We start from the raw sequence: 23948 nt of genomic DNA on the forward strand, positions 1-23948 counted from the left end.
AAATATTAAAAAAATATAAGGTGAACCTAACAACTGCCATAAGAACATTTTAATGTTTTAGAAAATAATACATTGAAATAGAAATCATAACTTTAAAATTTCAAAACATTAATATCACTTTTCAATTGAATGTATCTGTTTGAAGGAAATAATATTTGTTTTAACTTTATTAATAATATATATTTATAGTATATATAACAATGTATTATTATATATGCATACACTAAGGGCTGTTATTACTTGTTTTAACTTTATTAACAGTATAGATTTATAGTATATCATGTATTATTATATATACATACACTAAGCGCATATAACATTCTATTTTACAACAAAATATAATTTAATAATTTTATATAATAATGACTACTATTAATATATTATACTATAATAATTATAACATAATGTTATATTATATATTTAAAAATTATATTATCATATTACAAATAAGCAATACATTCAGTTAAATAAATTTTATTACTTATGTCGAATTATAAATATTAAAAAAATATAAGGTGAACCTAACAACGGCCATAAGAACATCTAATTGTTTTAGGAAATAATACATTGAAATATAAATCATAACTTTAAAATTTCAAAACATTAATATCACTTTTCAATTGAATGTATCTGTTTGAAGGAAATATTACTTGTTTTAACTTTATTAATAACTAGCGTGTTGACATGCACTATCGTGTCTGTCAACTCGTTTTCCTATCATTTGTAATATATAGTTTGTATTTATAAATTTAAATATAATTTTTTGCGCTAAATTTACGGTTGAATTTATTCAATTGGTCTAATATTCAATTTTTTAAATACACTTTTAAAATAAGAAGATAATAAGGATAAAATAAGAAAATAATATTATATGGTTTTTTGGTAGAAATAAAAAGATATTGAGTGCAAAATAGGAAAACAAAAATTACACCATGATGAGTGGTTATTTTGTGTTTTCTCTTTATTAATAGTATAGATATTGGTTTATAGTATATATAACAATGTATTATTATATATGCATACACTAAGCGCATAAAACATTCTATTTTACAACAAAATATAATTTAATAATATTATATATAATGACTACTATTAATATATTATACTATAATAATTATAACATAATGTTATATTATATATTTAAAAATTATATTATCATATTAAAAATAAGCAATATTTTAAGTTAAATAAATTTTATTACTTATGTCAAATTATAAATATTAAAAAAATATAAGGTGAACCGAACAAGTGCAATAAGAACATTTGAATGTTTTAGGACATTGAAATATAAATCATAACTTTAAAATTTCAAAACATTAATATCACTTTTCAATTGAATGTATCTGTCTGAAGGAAATACTACTTGTTTTAACTTTATTAATAATATAGATTTATAGTATATATAACAATGTATTATTATATATACATACACTAAGGGCATATAACATTCTATTTTTCAACAAAATATAATTTAATAATTTTATATAATAATGACTACTATTAATATATTATACTATAATAATTATAACATAATGTTATATTATATAATTAAAAATTATATTATCTTATTACAAATAAGCAATATTTTAAGTTAAATAAATTTTATTACTTATGTCAAATTATAAATATTAAAAAATATAAGGTGAACCTAGCAACTGTCATAAGAACATTTGAATGTTTTAGAAAATAATACATTGAAATAGAAATCATAACTTTAAAATTTCAAAATATTAATATCACTTTTCAATTGAATGTATTTCTTTGAAGGAAATACTACTTGTTTTAACTTTATTAATAACTAGCGTGTTGACATGCACTCTCCTGCATGTCAACCCGCTTTCCTATCGTTTGTAATGTATAGTTTGTATTTTATAAATTCAAATATAATTTTTTGCGCTAAATTTACGGTTGAATTTATTCAATTGGTCTAATATTCAATTTTTTAAATACACTTTTAAAATAAGAAGATAATAAAGATAAAATAAGAAAATAATATTATATGGTTTTTTGGTAGAAATAAAAAGATATTAAGGGCAAAATAGGAAAACACAAATTACACCATAATGGGTAGTTATTTTGTGTTTTCCCTTTATTAATAGTATAATAATATAATATATAATATAATATAATAATAGTATAGATATAGATTTATAGTATATATAACAATGTATTATTATATATGCATACATTTAGCGCATATAACATTCTATTTTACAACAAAATATAATTTAATAATTTTGTATAATAATGACTACGATTAATATATTATACTATAATAATTATAACGTAATGTTATATTATATATTTAAAAATTATATTATCATATTACAAATAAGTAATATTTTAAGTTAAATAAATTTTATTACTTATGTCAAATTATAAATTAAAAAATATATAAGGTGAATCTAATAACTGTAATAAGAACATTTGAATGTTTTAGGAAATAATACATTGAAATAGAAATCATAACTTTAAAATTTTAAAACATTAATATCACTTTTCTATTGAATGTATGTGTTTGAAGGAAATACTAATTGTTTTATCTTTATTAAGAATATAGACTTATAGTATATATTACAATGTATTATTATATATGCATACACTAAGCACATATAACATTCTATTTTACAACAAAATATAATTTAATAATTTTATATAATAATGACTACTATTAATATATTATACTATAATAATTATGACATAATGTTATATTATATATTTAAAAATTATATTATCATATTACAAATAAGCAATATTTTAAGTTAAATAAATGTTATTACTAATGTCAAATTATAAATATTAAAAAAATATAAGGTGAACCTAACAACTGCCATAAGAACATTTGAATGTTTTAGGAAATAATACATTGAAATAGAAATTATAACTTTAAAATTTCAAAACATTAATATCACTTTTCAATTGAATGTGTCTGTTTGAAGGAAATATTACTTGTTTTAACTTAATTAATAATATAGATTTATAGTATATATAACAATGTATTATTATATATACATACACTAAGGGCATATAACATTCTATTTTTCAACAAAATATAATTTAATAATTTTATATAATAATGACTACTATTAATATATTATACTATAATAATTATTACATAATGTTATATTATATATTTAAAAAATTATATTATCATATTACAAATAAGCAATATTTTAAGTTAAATAATTTTTTTTATGTATGTCAAATTATAAATATTAAAAAAATATAAGGTGAACCTAACAACTGCCATAAGAACATTTGAATGTTTTAGGAAATAATACATTGAAATAGAAATCATAACTTTAAAATTTCAAAACATTAATATCACTTTTCAATTGAACCGTATCTGTTTCAAGGAATTATTAGAGGATACTTAATTGTTAAGGATGTTACTACTATTTTTTCATAAAAAATGCATAAACATTGATTCATAAATAATTTTATTTATGTTACAAGTGGACAACATAAACTATTTTTATTCTTAATTATTCTTTAAATTTTATTTGTTAGTAAAATTGACATATATAATGATATGTTAAATTATAAATAGACCAACAAGAAAACTTCTACCATCATATTCGAAATTATAACAATAGGTCCACTACTGCAACCATATATATTAACCAATATAAAAAAAATCATCATCAAATTATAAATTGATTGAGAATAAGAGAACAAATTAAAGTTAAAGTTAGACTGAGACAATAGAGTAATACTGTTATATAAAAAACTAAAAATACATAATAATAATAATAATATAACAATCGAAATAAATAATGCATGAGTGAGATTTTTTTAGTGTTACTAATTTTAAATTATGAGAATGTAGTGTCTAATTTCAACAATAAATAAAGTTTAAGATAAAATTTGAAATAAAAAAAAAATTTAACAGGGTTTTGTGGATTTTTCTTTTTCTTTGAAAAAATGACGTTAAATAATTAACCTTAAATAAATATGAATGAATAGATGCTCAAAAAGGATCAATAAAACCTAACATAATTGGTAAATGAATGCATTATACAATGATGGTTTTGTAATGTAATATTCCACGAACATATAAAAATCTAGTTAGTATCTTTGGAATTCAGAAAACGAAATTGATATGAATTATTATACTACATTTTAAAATGAATTAGTATGATAAATAGATATGAACAAAATTTTAAATGATACTAAATTATTAAATGATATAATAGTATTTTATTATTTTCCTCTGGTGGATTTTAATAAATTAAAAGCAACTTTAATTGCGCATTGTGATATACGCCATTTGGCATATTTCAGTTTCAAATTTCTTTGTGAAAATAGCTAAGAACGGGATAAATAATCTATAGTGAATGTAATGTAAATGAAAATATTTATATATATATAGTTAGTTGATTATATTTGTGAGTCAATAATTATTAAAAATAAATGATAAATAATAAAGTAATAGTATATAAAACTCTCACACCATTAATACATACATTTCTTTTTACAGTTTATTGTCCTTTAAGATTTGTATAATAAGGGACTGATTATTATTTTCATTTCATGAACTTTCCATAAAAAAATATAGTTTTAGCAATATGATTCGAAATGATTAGTTTTGAATAGGAAGACACGTGATATTTCAAAAATTGTGAGAGTTATATAGATTTTTTATAATTTTTAACCTGACTTATCATAACTTATTTCATCATCATCATCTGCGTTCACATCTAAAACGCGTTTTGGGGTATGGACGGCAAGTTTTGTTTTTGTTGAACCACCTAACAAGTAACAACCGCCACCACTCCACCTCAAAAGCCTTTTTTTAATTATTTAATAATAATTTTTTTGATATTACAAAAAATATCATCTTATTTATTAATAAAGAATAAATCATTTCTGAATGTGTGACTATCACTCCGATAAATCGAACCTAATCTTTTACTATCTTTTGAGATTTGATTTTATACTATTAGACCAAGACTCATTCCTTAATAATAATTATTTAATCTTAGACTGGTAAACAATTCCATATTTTATTCGGATTTCAGAGCTTATTAGCATTTCATTATTTCTGACTATAAAAGTTTATCATATCCCTACCTTACCCTTTTTCAATTTTATAAGCATTTGTTTCATCTCTTTCCTCATCCACTGTTTCTCTCCGTTATTTACACCTGCCGGAAAACCTCTTCCGCCGCCGGGAAATTGCTATCGTATTCCTCAACGTCCTTCTTAAACTCCGACGATTCTCCTCACGCTCTTCCGATTGAGACGCTTGCATTCCTTGGAAATTCTCCGTGGTTGTTTCTCCACGGCGTTAGATTTCTCTGTCACCGTTTCACACTTGTAATTGGCGTTTTTCGAGAATGTGGCGTGCGTGGTTGTCGTTCGAGGCTCGTTGTTAATCTGAAACCTTCAGGATCGTGATTTAGGGTTTGTCTCTGTGATTTTGATTCGGTTTTGTGATTTTTTTGTTGTGATTCCTTGTTTTAGTGAACGAAGACGGAGACCTACAGGGAGCGACTGCGTAATGATATGGTAGGTGAATCTTGCTTTGTTGTGAAACGTTTTTCTCACCTTTTAATTTGTTTTCTCATGTTTTTCGTTCAGATCTCAGGCATTGTTATAATCTCTTACGGTTCGGATGCGATTTCTCTTATTTTGTTTGCATGAATGATGATTTTTCCAAATCACACCGTGTAATTTGATTTTTTATTCTCCACGTCCCTTTTCAAGTTCAGATTGTGTTGCAATTCATGCACCTGTTTGATGCTTAAGGTGCATTTTGCGAGGGTGGATTTTTTGCTCTTATAAGTAAATCATAAATATTCTCTCTAAATTCCATATATAAAATAAAGTAAAAGAGAACATGACTCTTTCCCCCTCCTCTAAATACGATTTTGGATAATTTATTTTAAAATCAAAGGTTATTGTTTTATGAGCCTACTGTTTTTCGTGTGTATACATATGTGATTCATTGTATCTCAAAAGATGTTTAACACTAACTTTTGTTTGACTGGCTAATGTTGAGGTGGAAAACAGTGATGTTGAGAGGAGAAAACTTTTTCAACTTTCTGCGTATGCATTTGTTGAATGTTTCTATTCTGTAAGATTGTTTACTGTTGACCCTGGTCCTTTTTGGCCGTCTGGTGCTAAATTCAGATAAATTTATTTTTTCCTCTTCTCGGTGACTTTTCCGAAGCCGGTGATTTGTGTAAGCTAAGGTGGCAGTTTTTTTCTGTAGCCCTTAAATGTTTGTGACATTTATTTAACTTGATTGTATCATAAGGAATGCCCTAATCAACTAGTTTTTCACTCTTCAATGGTAACATGTCAAAGAAGATTGAATTTACTTGGGCCCTAGTTTTTTTTTGGGTTGTTTGTTCAGACCTTATTCCTTTCTCTGTTGAATTGCATTCTTTTCCAACTGGAGTGAGCTATTGCATAAGAAATAATGCTTCACATTGGCTTCACTTCATTTATGGAAGAATTACTTTGTAATGCTATGCCTGAATCTTTGTGCCTCAGTATAAAGTTTAAATGAGATAATTCAATTTATTCATTGATGATGCATCTATTGATTTTTACATTTTTGTGACAATTTTGTTTTCTTCTGTTCATTTAACTTTATTGTGAGTCTGACAGTGATATGATAAAACATCTAACAGGGTGAAGGAAAAGTTCGCCTATCTAATGAAGTTAGAAATGGGTTAGAATATTTGAAGCGTAAAAGGCTAGAGCGTGCTAAATCTGTAACTGCCACTAAGACCAGTATTACTAACATGATGAACAGAAGTGGTGGAGATGGTTTAAGAGTTTCGGCATCTTGCGGTATCGGATTGCATAGTAATGCAGATGTCTTTTCCAAGCGGAAGGTGGATAAGTTTGACACAAGTGACCTTGAATGGACTGAAAAAATCCCAGAGTGTCCTGTGTATTCCCCAACAAAGGAAGAATTTGAGGATCCTTTGGTTTATTTGCAGAAAATAGCTCCAGAAGCTTCTAAATATGGTATGAGTATGGTCTATTGAATCTTTTTATTTGCTTTACTTAAATACTTTAGTATTTTGCGTTGATGTTAGTAAATTTGGGCCTTCACAGATTCACAAGAGTAGGCATAATGGTTCTCATGTCATTTCTTATATCCACTGTATGGAGGGTGTTGATCATATATAGAGGATAAAATCATCATCTAATGATGAGGACAGTGTGTCCCACAGGCAGCTATACCCCTAAATATTGATCTAAAACATACTCATCTATTGATTTGGTTTAGCCTTTTAGGTTATCCTCAACCGTTGATTAATGGCACCACACTTTTGAATAAGTTCCTGATTTGCTGACAAAATTATGGTTAATGACTATGGTGATGTATGTTTGGTCTATAATAAAGTTTGATTCATATGTTGTTGTTTAAAACTAACAAGACGGTAATCATTCATCCATAATGTATCCTTCCGAGATGAGAAAATTGTATTATTTGGTAACTATTTAACTTCTTAAAAATTCCAAGAACATGATGTTCCTTACATTTAAAGGCATTTTTGTTTCAATCTTGTCTCCTTGCTTCCCTGGTGTCAGTAATTGTGGATGTCTTCAGAGGTTTTCATCAATCCATCTTTTCCCGATATCATTGGTGTATTAGTGAGTGGATTATTATTGTTAATTTGGAACTCAAAAATAGGAGTTGAAGGTTCAACTTATTGAAATTTAAGTTGCCTCCATGTATATTGTAAATCATGCTATCTTTATTGGGAACGATAGATGAAGGACCGAAGGCATCTAATTTTTGTTGCTTGCTAGTGACCACTAATAGTGTAGGTCCTACCTTAAGATCTTTATATTCTTGGTTTTGATTTTTGATTATCTTCAAATCCCTTTCCTATACTGTTGCGTTTTCCATATGTAATAATCCATGGTGAGCATTAAAGGCTATAAGTACGACTGTTTAAAATTTAATTTATGCTCATTCCAGGTATATGCAAGATTATTTCCCCTTTGAGTGCTTCTGTTCCTGCTGGAGTTGTTTTAATGAAGGAGAACGTAGGATTCAAGTTTACAACAAGAGTGCAGCCCCTTCGCCTTGCTGAATGGGATGCTGAAGACAAAGTCACGTTTTTTATGAGTGGAAGGTCAGTTTCCCTAGAGTGTATGTTTGTTTGTAATTTCAACCATATTGTCACTTTTGCTTATTTAAACAATTGTAAATTGATCAGAACTTACACATTCCGTGATTATGAGAAAATGGCGAACAAGATTTTTGCGGAAAGATATTGCAGTGCTGGGTGTCTTCCAGCCACGTTCTTGGAAAACGAGTTCTGGAATGAAATCAGTTGTGGGAAGATGGAATCTGTGGAATATGCATGTGATGTTGATGGCAGTGCCTTTTCATCTTCCCCCACTGATCAGCTTGGGAACAGCAAATGGAATTTGAAGGTGTTAATTCTACTATTGTCCCCCTCCCTTTTATCCAGTCTTTTGTTTACTTATCCTTTTCTTTATTTATAGAAGAATAGTCTATTTTATCAAAAATATCCCTCCTGCTCTTCTTTTGGTATTTTGATTAACTGACTCAATACTTATTCCTTTATTATTGTAGAATCTTTCGAGGTTGCCAAAATCAATTTTGCGGCTCTTGGAAATGTCAATTCCGGTATGACAATTTCTTATCTAGGTCAGATGTCATTTTTGTACTATACTATCCCAAATGACTTATATTGGGTTTTATTTCAGGGAGTAACAGAACCCATGCTATACATTGGAATGCTATTTAGTATGTTTGCATGGCACGTCGAAGATCATTACCTGTACAGGTAGGTTCTACTTATTTTCATAATATATTCTAGATAATGATACCTCAAACAAAGATTTCCTCTAGGTGTAAATTGGATGCCATTAATGTATTATACTGTTGTTATGGCAGCATTAATTATCAGCACTGTGGAGCGTCAAAAACATGGTACGGTATTCCTGGTCATGCAGCTTTGGAATTTGAAAGGGTGGTGAGAGAACATGTATATACTCATGATATTTTGTCAAGTAATGGGGAAGATGGAGCCTTCGATGTTCTTTTAGGGAAAACAACACTATTTCCTCCGAATATTTTGATGGATCATGAAGTCCCTGTGTACAAGGCTGTTCAAAAACCGGGGGAGTTTATAATAACCTTCCCTAGGGCATATCATGCTGGCTTCAGTCATGGTTAGATTTACTCATTTTTATTACATTGAAGTTCCATGATTAATACGCCCCACTTCCTGCTTCTGGCAAGTTATTGCATATGAAATACAATAATTAATGATGCATATCTTCATTAAATTCTAGGTTTCAACTGTGGAGAAGCAGTGAATTTCGCAATGGGTGACTGGTTTCCTTTAGGGGCGACTGCTAGTCGGAGATATGCACTTCTTAACAGGGCTCCTTTGCTTCCCCATGAAGAACTTCTATGCAAAGAAGCAATGATTCTCCATACAAGCTTGGAACTTGAAGATGCAGACTTTCCTTCTTCTGACTTATTGTCTCGTAATTGCATTAAGGTTGCTTTTGTCAATTTGATGCGTTACCAACATTGTGCTCGATGGTTGCTAATGAAGTCAAGGGCATCTTTATGTGTCTCTTCTCATTCTCATGGCACAATTCTCTGCACCCTCTGCAAACGTGATTGTTATATAGCTTATGTTGACTGTAACTGTCACATGCATCCTGTATGTCTACGCCATGGTAAGCTTTCCTCAATGCTATTCACCATTTTTGAGTTTGATTATGGTTGTTTTGCTTAACATTATCTATATGTTTGGTAGTCCTATCAGTAGGCAAATGCTTCTTATATATTCTGTATCATGATAATGATAAATCAATTATCTCGATTGTTAGACCATGATACATTTGTTGTCTACAATTAATGTTTTACTTTGTTAATTATCTTTCTTGTGTGTTTGACTGTACCAATCTTCTCGTTTCTCATGTGTTTAAATTTTGATAACTCAGATGTCGAATCTCTTGACTTCACCTGTGGGAGCATGTACACTCTTTATTTGAGGGAGGATATTACGGATATGGAAGCTGCCGCCAAGATGTTTGAGCTGGAAGATGGGGCATTGAACGAGATACAATATGACCAAAATCTGTATTCTTATCCCTTGTCAAACATGTTTCAGAGGGCTGAGGCAAAGGGATACACACCTTATTGTGAACTGAAACTTGATTCTGTTATAGAATTTTATTCAAGTCCGGAACAGTCAGCAAATAATCAAGAGTGTGAACCAGAAAGTCAAACTATTTTTGGACATATCTCTGAAAATCTTAAACCAGAAGTGGAATCTCTTCAGAGTAACTCTACTCTCAAACATGTAAGTCCTTTGAATATGGTTTTTGAATAGTTTAATTTTGATACATTGATGGTGTAGATAGTTCAATTTTGATACATTGATAGTGTAAAGTTTTTATAACAACAAGAGTTACTCTAGTGTTATAAAACTTGGGTCGGACCGGCCGGTTCAACCGTGAATCGGACATCTGACCGGTCCGATCCTCTCATCTAACTAGTTTTGCATTAAAATTGGATTGACTCGGTTTGACTTGATCGACTTAAGCCTAAAATCGGTGACACGGATGGTCGGACTGGTTGGACTGCCCGAGTCAATCAATTTTTTTTTAAAAAGCAACCAAAACAACGTCGTTTTAAGATGAGAATTTTTTAGCTTATTTGTAATTAGATTTGTCATTTGTTAACTTATATTATATCAAAATTTTCATTGTTTAATTAAATTTTAAACCCATTGGCACTTTTCTTGCAATTAAAGCATAATACATATATTGTTTGATGACGTTCTTAACTTGTTTGTGACATTTTATAGTAGTAAAATATTGTTTGTTGGTTATTTAATTAGGTATGGTAATATTTTTAAATTTGAAATATAGAGTTATTGAATAATGCTAACTAATATTATGATTTTTTTTAGAATTTCAGTGTAAACCGAGTCAACCAGTCTAACCATTGACCCACTGGTCCAACCAGTGACTCAGTGTCCTGACCGAGTCATTGACCGGTCCGAGTTTAATAACACTCTTACTAATTCCCGTCTGTTACTTTTGAGGTCGTCAATTTTTTCATTATGCAACAGTACATGATTGGTTGACAAATTCACAATATAAAAACCTTTTCAACTGACATTGTATATTGTCATTGCATGTTATTGCATTGAGATTAGAGCAGTTACTAATAGTCCTTGAACTAAAGTCCTGTGTGTTATTTCTATACGATTAGCAGGCTGTGGGGCATGCTAATTCCAATTTCCGCACTGTTGATTTTGAAGAGTTTGGTGACAGAATACCTAACAGTGCATGTAAATCTTCGCTACCCCCTGATCAGTATCATGAAAGCTTGTGTAAACTGCCAGGTGATCTTCATAGAGTTGACACAAACCCCATTGTGTCTAATGAGAGTGATGATTCCGATTTAGAGATGTTTAGGGTAAAGCGCCCTTCTGCGCTGAAGGCGGAAAGGAGAAACGCGAAAGGTGCTATGTCATCAAAATGTATTGAACGGCAGGTATTGTCAAATGTTTTCAATGATTGTTTAATCACTCCATCATGTTATTTTCGACCTGCTCCTCCTATGCATGAGTCATAATTACAAAATATATCTATTTGAGCAGGGACTTAAACGGTTGAAGAAAGTTCTTCCTGAAGGAAGGAGTAGGTTACCAACAGATTTCAGCAGAACCAGTGGATCAAGTAACAAATATAGTCACCCTGTCAATCATAAAGTTGTTGGTGAAATTTCCTCAGGGGACAAATTTGCAAGGGGAAATGGCATTCCCATATCTATAAGGAATAAGAAGTCAGGTAATGAAGAGATAAATAGGCAAAGAGATCGCCCCAGGAAAGAAAGGTTGCAGCAGACTTATAAAGAGCCACATTCCATTGAGATAGGGCCTAAGCGACTTAAAGTTAGAGGCCCTTAATTTTTGGGCATAGATAGCAGATCGAACTGAAATTTCTAGTTGCCTTAAAATGATTGCGGAACACCATTGAGAGTCTGAAGTTGCTAACCATTTAGCTAGCTAATGGGCTTTCAAAGAACACAACAAATCCAAAGGATTGATTTTGGAAGCAGAATTAAGATATTTAACCAATTAGGATAAGAATATACACATTCTTTTTGCAGGCCAAACATTTGGGCAATCTGTAAAGTGATCTTTTGGGTTCTCAGGCCGAGGTCTTTTTCCAACTTTGGCGGGTGAACCTAACCTGCAAAGCTAAAACTTAGAACTCAGTCGTTTTAGGTCTTGTTAGGAACATGGGTCTCTCCATTGTTTTATCATTAAATGCTTATATAGCTGCTTCCCCTTTCGATGTTAATTCATTCTTTTTGTAGCTATAGGTCCTTGTACCTAGAACTACTTAATAAATTTCGATGAATTTTCTTAACATCTGCCCTCCTTTATTCTTTATGGTGATATGGTAATAAACCTTATCACCATGGGCAGCGGCTTCCGCGTTGGTGATTTCACAATTGTTTTTTGAAACATCTATTTTTTGTTTTCATAAACCATTCACTATTTGAACACCGTAAGAGGTTTGATGAATCTGCATAATTGATTGTGCCTCCGAAGCTGTATTTGTAGAGGCTCCAGATCTTTGGTTATTTGAAACGTGCTTATGCACTATTTTTATTTCTCTACACTATTACTTTTTATGGAACTTGGTAAAATGTACTAAATGTTATCTAGGGATGGGAATGGAACGAGTTGGGTTTTACCTTTTACAACTCCAAACCTGAAAACCTAGAATTAATTGAACTCTTTGGGTTGAAAATAGATCACAATCTGGTTAGGTTTCCTTGACCCGACCACTTCAACATCTGATCCAACAGACCAACACATGTAACACTATAAGAGTAGTTTTTTAAAGTGTTACAAGGGTTCGGTTGAATTCGGGACATGTATTGTCAAAGTTGAACACATACTTCAACGAGTTTGAAAGATAAACTTGAACCTTGTGAAAATTGGATGTTTCTCTCAAGCTCAAGTTGTGTTCGGAGGACCACAAGTGTGGGTTCTACCTTAACATAATAACATGAACCTTGACTTTCATGACAGCCACCAATTTTCAGTTTGATTGATTGGTCACAGCTTTGTAGGACCATCCATGCATCTCTCCCCCCTAAATCATGTATATCTTTTCTTAAAGAGAATATACTCGTGAGCATATAGAAAGCGAAGCAAGAATGTAAGATTAAGACAAGGGGACACCGCCAAAATCTATGTTCATGGTTTTATGTCAAAATCTCGCATATTATCTATTCATATGGGGAACCTTATCATCCATTGAAAATGCTCCATCTTTAGTTATTTTATTTTTATCGTGAGTATTAGGAAAGAAATGGATATACCATAGATGCCTATGTGCTTAAGCTAGGACATCTGAAAAAAAAAGAACCCTTTACTACTTTTGAAATCTTCAATGAGTAGGTTTCAACGCAAGAAAATTCTCATTGTGATATTGAATTTTCTAGGAGTTGGATAATTAGAACAACAAGGAAATTAACTAGCTAATCAACAAGAAAATATATTGAATAATACTTCATTGCTTCCTCCAGCAGTCAGCTGACTAAATATACCCTTTCATGTAGTTTTTAGGGGTTCCATCCTATATTGGGATTACATACTGGACCTAAGATTTTAATTGCAAATAAACAACTGAAAATACAATTAAATTTTCTCAACATAATCACAAGCCATTTAGCCTATTGCCTATTTCTTTTGGGCCGAGTTGGGCCTTCTTTATCTGGGTTGCTATCATTGCCCATGTCTTCAAGAGAAACCTTGTCCACAAGGTTTTGAGAACCAACTACCCACGTGTTACATGTGGAATGGAGAGGGTTGGACAGTGATATTAATCAAGATCTAGAATTATTGTCTTCATTAATTGATGGTGAGATATGAAAAAATTTGAAATTTGAAGTTTGAGTGGATTGTGCAGATGTATTGGTAACTACAACACATTTAGCTGCACTGCTCGAGGCATTAGTTGTGCCAGTTGGCTGAGTGGAATCAATCAGTGTAGGATGTAGAGAGCCATCTAAAGGTCCATAGTATTCCACCAAATTCAAAGGTGGAGATGAAGGCACGTGGGAATCAAAATGTACTTCTCTTAGCCTTCATTTGGTAGGAGAGAAAGAGAGAAGAGAAAGAGAGGAGAAAAAAATGAGGAGAAAGTTCCTCTTTCTCTCATTTGGTTGAGGAGAGAATATAAGAAGAGAGAGTAAAAGATGAAGTGAGACCCACCAAAATTTGTTCTTCTCTTATATGAAGAGAAAATGAGGGAGGAAGAGTGAAAAAGTAACATCACTCATTTCTCTTCTTTTTCTATATAACCAAACAATACAAAACTTCTCTATTTTTCTCTCTTTTCAAGTTCTTTCTCTCATATTTCTATCTTCTTATATTCTTCCCTCCAACCAAATGAAGCATTAGGGAGTTGGGAAAAGTGTTAATATCCCACTTACTTTCATTCAAGCCATTTACTTTTTCACTCCCTGGATTCCACGACTCATTTGTTTTCTTCTCTCCCTTCTCCCTTGATGATTTTTCATCTTTATTTCATCTTCTTCTTTGCACCACAGTTCCTCTTCCTTCTCCCTTGATGATTTTTATTTTGCATCCACCATCATCGAATACCCATCCTCTCCTCCAAGTGGTTCTTTGTCCTCATTTCCAAGTGGTGGTTTTTGCTCCTTTAATCGTCGCACTGAATACTCCACACCATCTTTTGGAGTTTCTAGGGTGTTCTCGGCCGCAAGTAAAGGTGGCACATTATCTCGAGGCAAACCGTCCTCGGGATGCACCGATTCCGGTGGTAACTCAATGATCTCACCATTTGGTTCCCCATGGAAACGCCGTAAAACCGAGACGTGAAAAACATGATGGATTCGGGAGTCTTCTGTTAAAGCTAGTTCGTATGTAATCTTGCCAATCCTTTTTAGAATCTTAAAGGGTCGAAATACCTTCTTGAAATTTTCTTGGACGATCGTCGAAATACTGACTGTTGATGGTAGTGTTGCAACCTCAATAACACCCAATCTCCTAGCATGAAGGTAATATCCATTCTCTTTGTATCAACCTGTATTTTCATTTGTTGTTGTGCATGTTTAAGATGTTGCTTAAGACTAGATAATAACTCAGTCCTTGTGTGCAGGATCTCATGTATTTGGCTATTAGATGCTTTGCCCGGTAGAAAGTCCTTGAGGCTCGGTGGTACACGACCGTACAATGCTTCAAAAGGAGAGACTTGTAAGAAGGAATGATGACTTGTGTTATACTAGTACTCAACTGGATGGAGGCAAGTGAACCACTTTTTTGGGTGTATGCTTGTGAGACGACGAAGGTAAGTTTGTAAACCTCTATTTACGACTTCTGTTTGTCCATCTGACTGAGGATGGTACACTCTGTTGTAGCAAAGGGTGGTTCCCAACAGCTTGAAAAGCTCTTTTCACAAGGCACTGCTGAAGATCTTGTTGCAGTCAGAAACAATAGACTTGGTATCCCATGTAGTCCACAGATCTTGGTAAGAAAGCAATTGGCTAGGGTCTCTGCCGAAAATTTTGTTGGAAGAGCGATGAAATGTGCGTATTTGGTGAGTCGGTCCACAACGACCCAAATCAGTGTATGCCTATGAGATGTTGGTAAGTGGGTCACAAAATCCATTGATAGATCTTCCCATACTTTTTCTGGGATTGGAAGTGGTTGTAACAGTCCTTATGGTTTTTGTGGCAAGTACTTATTGGTTTGGCAGATAGTACATCGACGGACAAAAGTCTTGACTTGTTTTGCAATGTCGGGCCAAGAACAAGAGGTTGAGATTCAGGCTAGGGTAGCCTTCCATCCGGAATGTCCAACCACTGGAGTTGAATGGTACTCACAGATCGTAAAGAGACGCAACTTTTCCAACCCAAGTATAAGTTTCAACATTAAATGATTCTGAAAAATCCGAAAGTTGTAATACCGGTGTTGTTGTCATAGCTTTTTTTAGAACTATAAAGGCAGAATGTGCCTTTGAGGACCATGTAAACCAATGTAACTTTAATAAATCTGTGAGAGGAGCAGCGATAGATGCATAATGCCGAACAAACTTTCGATAGAATCCCGTGAGGACTAGGAAACCTCTTAGGGCCGTGAGAGAACGAGGTTGTGGCCAATCAACCATTACTTGTATTTTGTCGGGGTATGGTTTGACCCCACATGCTAAAATTATATGGCCGAGATAAGCAACAAATGATACACCAAAAGAGCACTTAGAAAGCTTGGCATAAAACTGATTAGAAACCAATAGGTCCAAAACGACACGCAAATGAACTTAATGCTGAGTTAGACTACTATTATAGATAAGTATATCATCAAAGAATACGAATACAAATTGTCGTAGATGTGGCCTTAAGAGGTCATTCATATCTGCCTGAAATATGGATTGCGCATTAGTCAGCTCAAACGATATAACCATGAACTCATAATGACCGTCAAATTTTCGAAAAGCTATCTTGTGTGTGTCCCCCGGATGCACACGGATATGATGGTATCTAGATCGCAAATCAATCTTTGAAAAAATAGTGGCAACTCCAAGTTCATCTAACAACTCTTCAATGGTTGGGATTGGGAAACGATCCTGAACTGTCAAGGCATTCAGTGCCCTATAATCCATACAAAATTGCTAAGTACCATCTTTTTTTTAATAAGTAGAACTAGGGAAGAAAATGGATGGTACTCGGAGTTATTATGCCCTCTTGTAACATCACTTGAATCATAGTGGTCATTGTCTCCTTTTGGGAGAGTGGGTATCCGTACGGTTTGATAGTTATTGGGGTTGTGTTTGGAATAAAGGTTGGAAGTTATAGAGAAGGTTGGTAATATCTGGATGTATATATGGTTGACTAGGTGTTTGGGATGGGCATGTGGGTATAAGGGTTAAGAAGGTGATTGTGTGTAAGGAGGCTATGGCATCAATATGGATTAGGCGGTTTAGTTGGTGGAAGGTGGAGGGTGCATAGGAAGAAGTAGTATGCCCTTGGAGTGCGATAGTGTTGTCACCTACCTTAAATGGCATGGAAGGAATAAGAAAATCAGAGGTTACCGACCCAAGTGTATGCAACCATTCAATCCCTAGGACAACATCCGCTCATTTGATGGGAAGTAAATAGAGAGCAATGTGGAATAATTGATTTTGCAGCATCATCAGTGTTTGGACATAACCTCGTACAATAAATGTGTGCACCATTTCCCACCATTACTGGAAATTGTGGCATTGGGGAAACTTGTAGTTGTAAGTAATGTGCCAACCTAGTTGAATGACATTATGTGAGCTTCCAGTGTCTACCAAAACAATCACTGGATGTCCTTCTATAAAGCCCTGAAACCTTAGTGTTTTTGGAGAGGGTTGTCCCTCCAAGGCTTGTTTAGAGAGTTGAAAATGAATTACCTCATCTTGGGTGTCTTGGGGTTCAACATCCATATTTTCAAGGTTAGGTGGATAAGTCTCTGCTTTCGTAAGGAAATCATCCTCTAAGAGTAGTAGAAAACGTTGGCACTTATGTCCTGCATGAAATTTTTTAACGCAATTATAGCAGAGGTCTTGGGCCCGTCCTTCTTGCATTTGAGCAGTTGTGAGACGACGTATGAGAATTTGGGGTTGTTTTGGGTTAATTGGTGGTATTTGGTTGTGTGTAACGAGGTTGTTTAGAGAAAGAGAATTTTGAGTCTTCAATTTTTTATTCAACCAATTTGGCTAGGTCTAATGCTTCAGCAATATTAGTGGGCCACAAAATTGTTAGTTCTCTCCTGATTTCAGGTAATAGTCCATACATAAAACAATTTAAAATTACCTCTGGAGAAAGACCCCAAATTCTGTTACAGATCTTCTCAAATTGCTTCTGGTATTCTACCACTGAACCAGTTTGACGAAGCTTGAATAATTCTGCCTGGTCATTATCATAGCATGATGGTCTAAAGCCAGCTGACTACATATACCCTTTCAAGTAGTTTTTAGGGTTTCCATCCTACATTGAGCTTACACACTGAACCCATTATTTTAATTGAAAATAAACAACTGAAAATACGATTAAATTTCCTCAACATAGTCTGCAAGCCATTTAGCCTTTTGCCTATTTCTTTTGGGCCGAGTTGGGCCTTCTTTATCTGGGTTGCTATCACATTGATGGGTTGTGGTCTATTTTCAAAGGCATATAATAATTTTATGTTATTCATACTACCAAAAGGCCATGCCCGGAATGATTCCTTACACTACCGAAGAATATTATATTTAATCCATTAGATATATAATCTCATCATACACATTCGATTTATATAAAATAAAATCATATATACGATTCATATCTTATCCCAAGTGTCTAAAAAGCCTGTTCAATTAATTAGTATTCTCATCTTAAAGAAATTTCTCTCTATTTTTTGCTGGAATAGTTGATTGCATTATATTGTTAACAATATATACTACTTGCATGTAAAACCTATTATTTTCGCAGTCATCAAACACTATAGTTAAACAATTTTTTTATTACTGATATCTTAACTCCCCTAAATATTGTTTTATGACATATCTATAGTGAGAATCACAATTGTTACAATCACGTGGACAAAAGATTGAGACATAAACCGCGTAGGGTAATCAGTCAACAAATCATTTATTATCATTATATTCGCTTTGATTTTCTATAAATTTAGCTTCTAGGCTTTCACGGAACCAAAAGATATGAGAATGATGCTCATTAAGTGGTAGACAAGGAAAAGGAAAACCAGAATAATGGACACTGTGTATTACTCAAAAGAAGCATTTTCCAAAAGTTTCAATCAATCTATGTTGTAGATAGACATCAATGCTTTTTGTAAGGAAAATCACTAGTGATTAATTGTATCCTGAGAAACAAATATATGCACTCAATGTGAAAGTTTTTTTTATAATGTTTTTGTATCACTTATCATTCATATTTAATAATTATTTATTCTTAAATATTAGTGATACAAATTAATGGTTGATGATGAACTAATTTTATATAAAACTTAACACTAAGAATACAGAAATATTACACTATTATATTATATACAACCGACAATTGAATGCTGATTAAATTTACAAGAACTGCCCCATATCTTATAATATTGTAAGTTTGAACCCCACATAAACGCCTCATTTTTAAGTGCACTTTAAGTTGCTAGGTCTGCCTTAATCATGATGAATTGAAATCCAAAATTGAACTCACATAAACTTTTTCTGATTAAAAAACTTATTTTATACTACTCGTCAAATTGGCACTGTTAATTTTGGTCCTCATATTGTAGTATTTGAGTAATATGACCAATGTGCCATGCAAATACTATTTCATTCCCCTCCTTGCTTCAGTTTGCATACCCTGAGTGGAGCCGTTTTACAAATGTTGTGTGACCCGAATTTCTAGCTATTTTTGTACTTGGAAAAAGCAATTGAGATATCCAAATTTTGAATTTGGATCCTCACTAGAGAGTCCATTACTACACATGGCGAAAATAAAAATCTAACAATCCTAATTTTTACTCATTTTTTAATAAAATAAATTATAGTTATTGTTTTGCATTAAAATCTAGTATTAAGCTCTCGAGTTGGAGAGAAGTTGGGCTCCCAAATTTTAAGTTAATGATTACTGCATGGGCACGTTCTCATGTTTTAAACAAATTAAATCTCCAGATAACTTTAAATTAAAAGATTTTATTCATATTATAATAAAGCAAAAAGGTAACAACATTTAATATAATGAGAAGTGCTACTTAATTTTTCAATATATGCTTATTTTTTTATGAGCAGAATTTATAGAAGTATATATAATCAGCCTATTACAAAAGTTACACCACCTTACAAAAATTTATTAGAAGTATACTCATGCATTAATGGATTCACATGCAGCATTTTCAAGAATAACGTCACATTCTCAAATGATTTTCTAATATTAACAAATGTTATCTCACTAACTCTTCTTTAAAGGGAAATACGTACACAAACGTATACAAATCATTTTGTGTTTTTGTTTTACATTATAAGAAATAACCTAGTAGTTTTTATAAAAATGTGGAAGGGGCCAGGGGGACCGATCAAGACTTTATCCAAAAGAAGAGCATGTATTAATGTATATATGGATATAGGTCGTGGGTGATGATGTAAATTTTATTGGGAAACTATATGTAAATAGATCTTAAGAAATCATAGTTTTCACACCATAAGAATAGTTATAGATTATCTCTATCTATGGTGACACGATCCTCCTTTCTTTGTATATTGTGTGTTGTTCTTTGTCAATAGAGAAACTATTCTATCTCTTTAATTTATATAGGGTTAATTGTTAGAATAAACACCCCTTCTACTTGCATGGGAAAAAGTTCTTATAAACTTTTCTTTTCTGCTCTATCCATACATCTTTCATGATTATGTGGTTGTTGAGTGTACCAAATACTCTCTATTAATTATTTTCTAAAAGCATGTTGTCTTTGAGTCTCATACAAGGATATCCTTTTCCGTTGAATGCTTTAATTATCATGACCAAATCTTAGAACGATATAGGTTGAGCACTTGAGCCTGAATCTTAACCTTTATTCTGTAACCATATTTGGAGGCTCATTAATCAGTGAAAATGATTTGTAGTAAGTGTTCTTTCTATTAAATCAAAAGTAAAAAAGTGACCTTAACTTTCACGTATTTTCCAAAGCATGTTGGCCATTCAAACAATTAGGAGAGAATAGCTGTAGGCCAGACATCATTTACCAATTATTTGCACAACAAAAAGTAGTCAAGCCTATATTTAGAAATGCTATAGGTTCACCCCTCAATCAAAGTCAAATCAACAACCGAAGTTATCTTTTATTTATTAATTTTTTATTATCACCAAACAACCCGTTAGTATCATTGTTATAAAAACCGTACCGTACTGGTCGGTTCAACCGGAAAACCAGTGAACTGGCCCCCTAACCGGTATGGTACAGGTGATGAATCGGGCAAGTATCAAAACCGGTAAAAAACCGGTCAAAATTGGTTAAAACCGGCCAAAACCGGTGAACCGGCCGGTATTTTACTAAACCGGTTGGTTTATACACATATATTTTTTTTTTTAAAAAACTTAAAAACTTAAAAACTCATTACAAGGTGACCCATCTTTCCAACTCTTCTTCAACACTTCAAGGCACATGTTTCCAAAGCATACTTAGATTACACATTTTGGTTTCTAACATTCGTGTGTAATCTCAGTGACATTTGTGCAATCTTGGAGTACTGTCTGAAGATAGGATTTGGTAGAAAAATATAATATTCATATAAGATAACTTTGACTCCTTGATGTTAAATGTTAAAACTGTAAATTTATTTGTTTTATAGAGTGAGTTGTGAAGTTATGTCATTTATTTATATTTTGTGGTTGTTAAGTGATACTTTTGCATTGATATATGTTTTTTAATTTAGATTTTGAATTTGTTAAAGACTTAAAGTTGTTTATTCATGTGAATTTTGAGTAGATTATAAATATGGATTATAAATTTGAGTATCTACATATTTGGAATTTTTTTGTTATAGGTTTATATATATATAAATATAAGTAGGTATGTCTGGTTTAACCGGCATGCGGTTTAATTACTGAACCACTGTACCACTATACCAGTACCCTGACCGGTTTGATAACCGGTACGGTTTTAACAACACTGGTTAGTATGCTAATTATTCTTCATGATGTTTTCTGGTACTATCAAGAGTATCCTCGTATCTTTTGAGTAAGGAATTCTTCTCTTTCAAATTTTATTATTATCCCTCTCAACAAGTGTCACTCTTAGAAATCAAACTATTAACATTTTAGTCTTTCTATGGATATAACAAAATCTTATACTACTATACTAATATTTTTGTTTGTTGTTTCAATTATGACGTTAGTTGTACAAATAGGTTGCACTTCTTTTTTAGCAAAAAAAAAATGTGAGATCTATATATTTTCTTTCTTATTTTTTCTCTATTTTTACCCAAAAATCGTAGTTGTCATTTTAGTTTTTATAATTTGATTGTACAAAAGTCATTTTCCCTTATTTTTAGAGTCTTATAGACAAATCAAACAATAAAAACTGTACGGAAAATTTAAACTTCTAATCTGTGTTTCTACACATGTTGTTAGATGCCTCTCATTACTATGCCTTAAAAGAATTTTATGACTATTTTATGGCTCTCTCTAAAGACATTTTGTGTCACTTTTATGGCTTTGTTTCCAAGCATCCAATGCTTGGAATCCAAGATACCAAGACTTTGCTTGCCTATAAAAGGACACATATAGAGAGCTTCAAAATCATCTTCACAACACACAACATCTCTTTCATTTACACATATATTGTGAGTGCATTCTTGGTGAAAATTCTTGTTCCATTTGAGAGTTGTGAGAAAAAATATTGTCATTTGTCCTCATCATTATAAGAGGATTTCTTGTACTCTTCTTTTTTACATAGTGGAATTTTGCTCTTGATCGCCCGTGATTTTTTTCCTCTCATACTGAGGGGTTTTCCACGTTAAATCTTGTGTGTTATTTTCTTTACCCTTTATTTGCTTCTCTTTTGTTCTCAATTGATTCAATCCTGTGCTTCCGCATTGTGCTCTATCCGTAGACATGTCTATATAAAGAGAATACCCAAATACAAATTCATACTGAACCAAAATATTCTCAAGTGATACAATACTCATATGAGCAATGTACTTATGAAAGACCTTAGATAATAAACCTTTAGGGAGCAGATCTAAAACCATGTAGTTTGTGTAAATATGCTCTATAGACATTTGATCACTTTGAAGTGTTTCCTTAAATCGGATATAGCAATGATATCCTTTTGTCACAATATAACTTTTAATAGTCCTTCGATATATCCAAATCAGCAGCCAAGTGAAAATTGTATAATCATATCTCATAATTAGATGTCTCATAATAAGCTATGAAAATCACTATCATATTAGATGAAACTATAAGCGTCTGTCAAATCATATTACATACTAAACCCTAAACACTATCATCATATATTGCCAAGATCTTTCATGTCAAAACATCAAGAAGAATATATATAAAACTAGAACGGAAACATACCTTAATATATTCATAGAGAATATGGTGAATGAACCTTATACCAATTTTAGCATCATGTATCCATCAACTGCATGTCCTTGGTCCTTGTTTGCAAACACATATTCTAAAGGAATTCATGAAAAGAAGAGTTGTATAGAATGATATGTTGTATTGGATAATTGATTACAAAGAAGGAAGGATCTATTTATCCTAATGTGAGCAAGTTGCTTTGAGAAACAAGCAACAAGCTAACTAACTTAACTAACAATAAAACTAACACATTAATCACATTTAACACATGTGAGAAATACTCTGCTGCTAAAATCAAATTGAAACTAACAACTCTGCCCAATGAATATGAGCCAAGGAATGCTACATAGCTGATGCAACAAAACTGGACTAAGTTGCACCAATGTTACCACTACTACCTTAGGCTCTTAGTAGGCTTCTTGGTTGCTCCAATTTAGCTGCTCCAATATATGCTATGCTCCAATTTAGCTGCTCCAATACATGCTTTCTGTAACGCCCCGAAAAATACTTCTAAAAAACATTGCGGAAAAATGGGTAAATTTTTTTTTGAATAAAGAGATTGTATAAAATTGTTTCCTTTTTAAAACCTTCCTTTTCCGGGACATCACTTTAAGTAACTCAAATGCGGAAAATCAACTTATCGTTATCGAATGATAACTTAACCTGATTCACAATTTCCTGAATAACACAATGCATATAAACGGTTAAGTCATCTTTAGTTCATACAAACTAAATCAACAAATGCGGAAACTAAATCGCCACTAACATATACAAAATCCAAAAAGAAAGGGCGAAAATATTAATCATCGCCAAAAGACACTAAACAAAG

General features: G+C 32.0%; 1 protein-coding gene across 3 annotated transcripts; it reads left to right on the forward strand.

Moving 5' to 3' along the window:
- On the forward strand, positions 5072–12351 carry LOC109332889 (lysine-specific demethylase JMJ706-like). Of its 3 annotated transcripts, none has more exons than XM_019568023.1 (11): positions 5072–5511; positions 6642–6984; positions 7949–8105; positions 8190–8409; positions 8573–8626; positions 8707–8786; positions 8897–9174; positions 9298–9693; positions 9961–10322; positions 11240–11524; positions 11628–12351. In XM_019568023.1, exons 1-11 carry the CDS (start codon positions 5509–5511, stop codon positions 11937–11939), a joined length of 2490 nt encoding a protein of 829 aa, XP_019423568.1. In that variant the 5' UTR covers positions 5072–5508; the 3' UTR covers positions 11940–12351. The 3 variants fall into 3 exon arrangements, with proteins under 3 accessions (XP_019423568.1, XP_019423569.1, XP_019423570.1); XM_019568024.1 differs by having other exon boundaries at positions 11631–12351; XM_019568025.1 differs by having other exon boundaries at positions 11243–11524; positions 11631–12351.

This window comes from Lupinus angustifolius, chromosome LG18, assembly GCF_001865875.1.
Source record: "Lupinus angustifolius cultivar Tanjil chromosome LG18, LupAngTanjil_v1.0, whole genome shotgun sequence".
Taxonomy (NCBI): Eukaryota; Viridiplantae; Streptophyta; class Magnoliopsida; order Fabales; family Fabaceae; genus Lupinus; species Lupinus angustifolius.

What these genes read in the sequence shown, in the direction of transcription:
- LOC109332889 (XM_019568023.1), top strand. An exon ending in TCCAGAAGCTTCTAAATATG is followed by an intron (nt 6,985 to 7,948) that starts GTATGAGTATGG and finishes TGCTCATTCCAG; the next exon opens with GTATATGCAAGATTATTTCC. An exon ending in TCTTGGAAATGTCAATTCCG is followed by an intron (nt 8,627 to 8,706) that starts GTATGACAATTT and finishes GTTTTATTTCAG; the next exon opens with GGAGTAACAGAACCCATGCT.